Source organism: Montipora foliosa, chromosome 3 (genome assembly GCF_036669935.1).
Source record: "Montipora foliosa isolate CH-2021 chromosome 3, ASM3666993v2, whole genome shotgun sequence".
NCBI classification, from domain to species: Eukaryota; Metazoa; Cnidaria; class Anthozoa; order Scleractinia; family Acroporidae; genus Montipora; species Montipora foliosa.
In genome coordinates this window covers 53,038,893-53,043,892 of record NC_090871.1, presented here as the reverse complement: position 1 = coordinate 53,043,892, position 5,000 = coordinate 53,038,893, and the positions used below count along the sequence as shown (strand labels likewise).

General features: G+C 39.2%; 1 protein-coding gene across 1 annotated transcript in view; it reads right to left on the bottom strand.

Annotated features, from left to right (window-relative positions):
- Positions 1 to 4,777, bottom strand: part of LOC137995010 (trace amine-associated receptor 1-like) — a 4,835-nt gene extending 58 nt beyond the window's left edge. Inside the window, exons 1-2 of the mRNA XM_068840585.1 lie at positions 4,703 to 4,777; positions 1 to 1,087 (exon numbers count right to left, since the gene is read on the bottom strand). The exon at positions 1 to 1,087 is cut by the window's left edge and continues 58 nt beyond it. Coding sequence (XP_068696686.1) covers positions 187 to 1,062 — 876 coding nt within the window. The 5' untranslated portion in view covers positions 1,063 to 1,087; positions 4,703 to 4,777 and the 3' untranslated portion in view covers positions 1 to 186. The remainder of the gene's footprint in view (positions 1,088 to 4,702) is intronic.
- Positions 4,778 to 5,000: the final 223 nt, after the last annotated feature.

Genomic DNA, 5,000 nt, shown 5'->3' with positions numbered 1-5,000 from the left:
GACATACATTTTTACAATTTGTGACGTCGTCCTAGCTTGAACTCCCTTGCACGTCAAGGGCAAGAATATAGAATTTTTTACATAACTGTGGTTTTAACTTTTGCTGTCGGCCCTCATCACCGTCAGATTATTCTTCGGAAAGATGAAGACAACTTTGTTGACTCGTAGCATAACAATTAAAACATGCTAAAATGAAGTTTCAAGCGCCCGAGAGGAGCGCGTTTGCTCGTATGAGGGAAAAGGGGTTGTTACAGTTTTGTGTTTCGGCGCTTTACAGAACACACTGGAAAACAAAGCTTTTCGGTAGCTAGGAAACCTAAGAAAGTAGATAACAAAGTTCACAAACGAGTTACTGAATTGAAGGAGGTTTGTAACAAAAATGGCCGATAAAGGAATGGACGTAGTGGGCGATAAACCTATGACAATGTTACACATCTGAAAAGGCATGCAAGTTATGAAAGATGCTGCTACTAGAAGGAAAATGGTTCTCGAGAATCTTGCTTCCTGGCTTTGTCGAAAACTGCGCACCTTATCGCGACTTTCCCTCCTCCTTTTCCAGATTGCAAAGTAGGAGCAACATGTTACGAGCAATGGAGTTGTTAGAAAAGCTATGAGGAAGTATGCTCCATCCGACCTCTTCAGAAACCTTCTCAGCATAAAGGTTGAAATTGCCAATGACAAGGAAAGGATCCAAGGTGTTGCTATGGCAACCCAGTAGGCTTTCAAACTAAGCTGTCGATGACGAAATGGCCGAAGAATTGCGTGGAGCCTTTCAAGAGAAATCACAAGTAAATGAAAGATGGCAGAGACATTAGCGAATACGGATAAGTACAAAGCGAATGAGAGCTTCTTTCGGTTGATGATTGTTCTGGCCATATACAGTGGTATCACGCATCCAACAAACAGATCAGCAACGGCCAAACTGATCAACAGGAAATGAGGACCCTTGCGAAACTGTTTTTTCAGAAGTGTTGCAATGGTAAGAGAATTTCCAACGATGATAAGAAAACTCATTACGGCAAAGCAAGTCGCCCAGAAGGGGTTCCACTTGTTGAAGTCCATTCTTGATTTAACGGCAAAAATTCAGCTAAAATTCAAGTTTAAATGATATGAAGTTTTCTTCAGTTTGCACTTCTCTGATTCATTAGTCATTCGTGACGCTTTTAGAACTTAAGCAATCACCACAACGACGGCGTCAAAATCACAAATTTGCATATTTGACTACGGAAAAACAATCGTCTTGCAAGCTTTGCACGTGCTTTTTTTCATTTCTTTTTCTATCTTTTTTGTACATTTCGACCTGGAATAACCGAGAAATGATTGTGGAAAAACAAAGTTACATTTTCATTTGACATTCTCGCTTTCGTTGGCGTAATTGCTTAAAGAATGATGGACCTCTAAAGCAGCTAGCACGGGATATATCAGTTAACATTTACACGTAACTTGATACTTTCATTAAAAAGATAAGGATGCGAGTCCAACTTTGGTAGTTTCTAAAGTAACATGGAGAACAGAAAAAGGAAAGCTAGCTTTCATCAAGCTAAGCAAGTTGATAAACGGAGTAGTTTCTAAAGAAACTGTGGTGCTGGGTCGGTGGGGAAGTATTATACAAAAATTTGGAGTTGATAATGTAAATTGACCACCGTACAGAGATTCTAAAAGCTGACGTTTCGAGCGTTAGCCCTTCGTCAGAGCGAATCGAGGAATTATGCGTTGTGTGTAGTTTTTATAGTGGAGTAGGAGCTAGGCTATTGGTGGTAACATGGCAACGTGAAAAATAAGAATATATTAGTTAAATGAAAAGCGTTCGTTATTACTGTGGGGTCCATGTGAAACGATCGGTGATCTTAACGGATCGCTTAGATCCCGATATTTTGCTAGTGCTAAAATAAAAAGTTGCTTACGTTTTGGTCGCGTTTGAATGAAATGAGTGGAGGTTGCGAAAAGATTCTACCAGTCTCGGGATCATTTTGGAGTAATTTAAAGTTCTTAAGAATGATACTTTTGACTGCGTGATTATGAGGATGGAAAGTGAGGCTGAATGGAATTCTCTCATTCTCTTTTTGTGACGTTTGTAGTGCTGACTGTCGATCAAACTGTTGGGCGCGATGATGGCCCGCTTTGACCACAGAGACAGGATAGCCACGTTGTTCGAAGAAGTGGCACATCTCCTCTGATTTGCTGGAAAAATCAGAGTCATCACTACATAAAGACCTCGAGGTCTAAGAAATTGAGAATAAGGGATGGAGTTCTTGACATGTGATGGATGTGACGATGAATACAAAAAATAAATGTGAGAATCTGCAGGTTTGTAGTGCACACTGGTACATAAAAAGCAAAATACATGTAGTCACAAATGAGCAAATGATTATTTTCAAGTGGCTTTTTCCTAATCGTTAGCGTCGTCATTGCTAAAGCTCCATATATTGTCTGAAGACAATACTCTTCGCTGCACGAGTGACGAACGCATAAACACAGGCAGTAATAATTTTCAAACTACAACAGCTTTGATTATGATGATCTTCTTGTGAAAAAATAGGACATTAATTCATGTCAAGTTAACAGATTTGCGTATGATTTTCTTTTATGAAAACACTTCATTGATGTATAGATTGATATATGGTATATAATGATATCTATATATGTAAAGCCAATACTCTGACAACTCTGGACAAGACCAGATGATAAAAGAGGCATTGGATATCATTTCAAGTGGCTTTGATATAGCATGCTGAACCATTTTTAGAATTAAAATTGGGACATATAATAGATCGTGGACTAATGAACATTAAATTTGATTTAACTGGACTCTGTACGTTTCGCCATCTCTTGTAGTTTACCTCGTTTGTGGAAGAAGGTGTAGCACAACTCGTAACACTATAGTTTCCAACCTTTTCTCGGAAGACTGGGCGGCGCTTAAAAATCTTAGTAAACGCAATGACATTGTTGTCAAATTGGCCGACAAAGGCGGCGCGGTAGTTGTTTGGCGGTCCGACGTTTACCAAAAAGAAGCTTTGCGGCGACTTTCTGACACCTCGTTTTATGCCAAAGTCCAGAAAGATCTCACCGCCACAAATTAAATCAAAATATTCTCAAAGACACCATTCAGAGTATTATAGTCAATCAAGAATTACCGAACATTGCAACTAATATCAGCAGAGAAGAAGTCGATCAATTTATAACCTCCGGCATTTCTTTTCATCCGGCTCTTAAATATATCTGGGAAATTTCGGAAACTTCACTGGCTTTCCTAGATATCAAAGTTTCTATTAGTGGCAACGTGCTATTTACCAGTGTGCACTACAAATTAAACCTACAGATTCTCACAGTTATTTGTTGTATTCATCATCACATCCATCACATGTCAAGAACTCCATCCCTCATTCTCAATTTCTTATAATTAGACTTCGACGGCCATGTAGTGATGACTCCGATTTTTTCAGCAACTCAGAGGAGATGTGCCAATTTTTCGAAAAACGTGGCTATCCTGCCTCTGTGATCTGAGCGGGCCATCATCGCGCCCAACAATTTGATCGGCAGTCAGCACTACAAACGTCACAAAAAGATAAGACTGACAGAATTCCATTCACCCTCACTTTCCATCCTCATAATCACGCAGTCAAAAGTATCATTCTTAATAACTTTAAATTACTCCAAAATGATCCCGAGACTGGTAGAATCTTTTTGCAACCTCCGCTTATTTCATTCAAACGCGACAAAAACGTAGGCAACTTTTTAGTTAGAAGCGTGCTCAAAACTAACGAGGAACCCGGCACTTTCAAATGCGCGCGCTCACGATGCAAGACTTGTCCTTTCACTCTTAACACTAGCAAAATATCGGGATCTAAGCGATCTGTTAATATCACCGATCGTTTCACATGGACCTCCGCAAATATCATTTATTGCATAACCTGTACGTTATGCAATAAATTATACATTGGCGAGACCGATTCCGCGAACACCTTCGCGATGTTGAGAAGAATGACAAGGTTGCATCAAAGCCAGTCGCTCGTCATCTTAATCTCCCTAAACACTCCAAAAAACACATGGCTGTCTGCGGCCTTTCCCTACATCAAGGTACGACGGAAAGCCGCAAGGATCTGGAACAAGAATTCATCTTCCAAATCTGCACCCTTAATCCCCACAGTACTAACGAACGCTTTTCATTCAACTAATATATTCTTATTTTTCACGTTGCCATGTTACCACCAATAGCGTAGCTCCTACTCCACTATAAAAACTACACACAACGCATAATTCCTCGATTCGCTCTGACGAAGGGCTAACGCTCGAAACGTCAGTTTTTAGAATCTTTGTACGGAGGCCAATTTACATTATCAACTCCGTTGATAAAACCAAGTTGATAAAGGTCGAATTATCATACCTTCAAAACTAAATATTCTCTCTCTAAAGAGAAGTTCAAGCTCGAAAGGAAACGCCACTTCGCAATAATCGAACAAAGGCAATTCGATCTGTTCCATCTTGTTTAACAAAACTATACTTTAGGAAACGGGGAACGCGGGTTAATTTAGAGGAACGAACTGCTAATTAAGCGTTTCTTTCTGTTTGTTATCTCTGCTTATAGGCTGCCTCAGTCAGGTACATGGCAATTGATTACAGCAATAATAAAAATCAAACAGAAAGGTATTTACCAGTTTACAAGGTATTGCGTATAAGACTGCCTTTCCTTAACGACAATTACCTCTTTTAGTCTTGTGCTACACCTTCTTCCACAAACGACGTAAACTACAAGAGATGGCGAAACATACAGAGTCTATAGCTAGTTAAATCAAATTTAACGTTCATTAGTCCACGATCTATTATATGTCCCAATTCTAATTCTAAAAATGGTGCAGCATTCTATATCGAAGCTACTTGAAATGATATTCAACGCCTCTTTTATCAACTGATCATGTCCAGAGTTGTCAGAGTATTGGCTTTACATATATAGATATCATTATATACCATATATCAATCTATACATCAATGAAGTGTTTTCA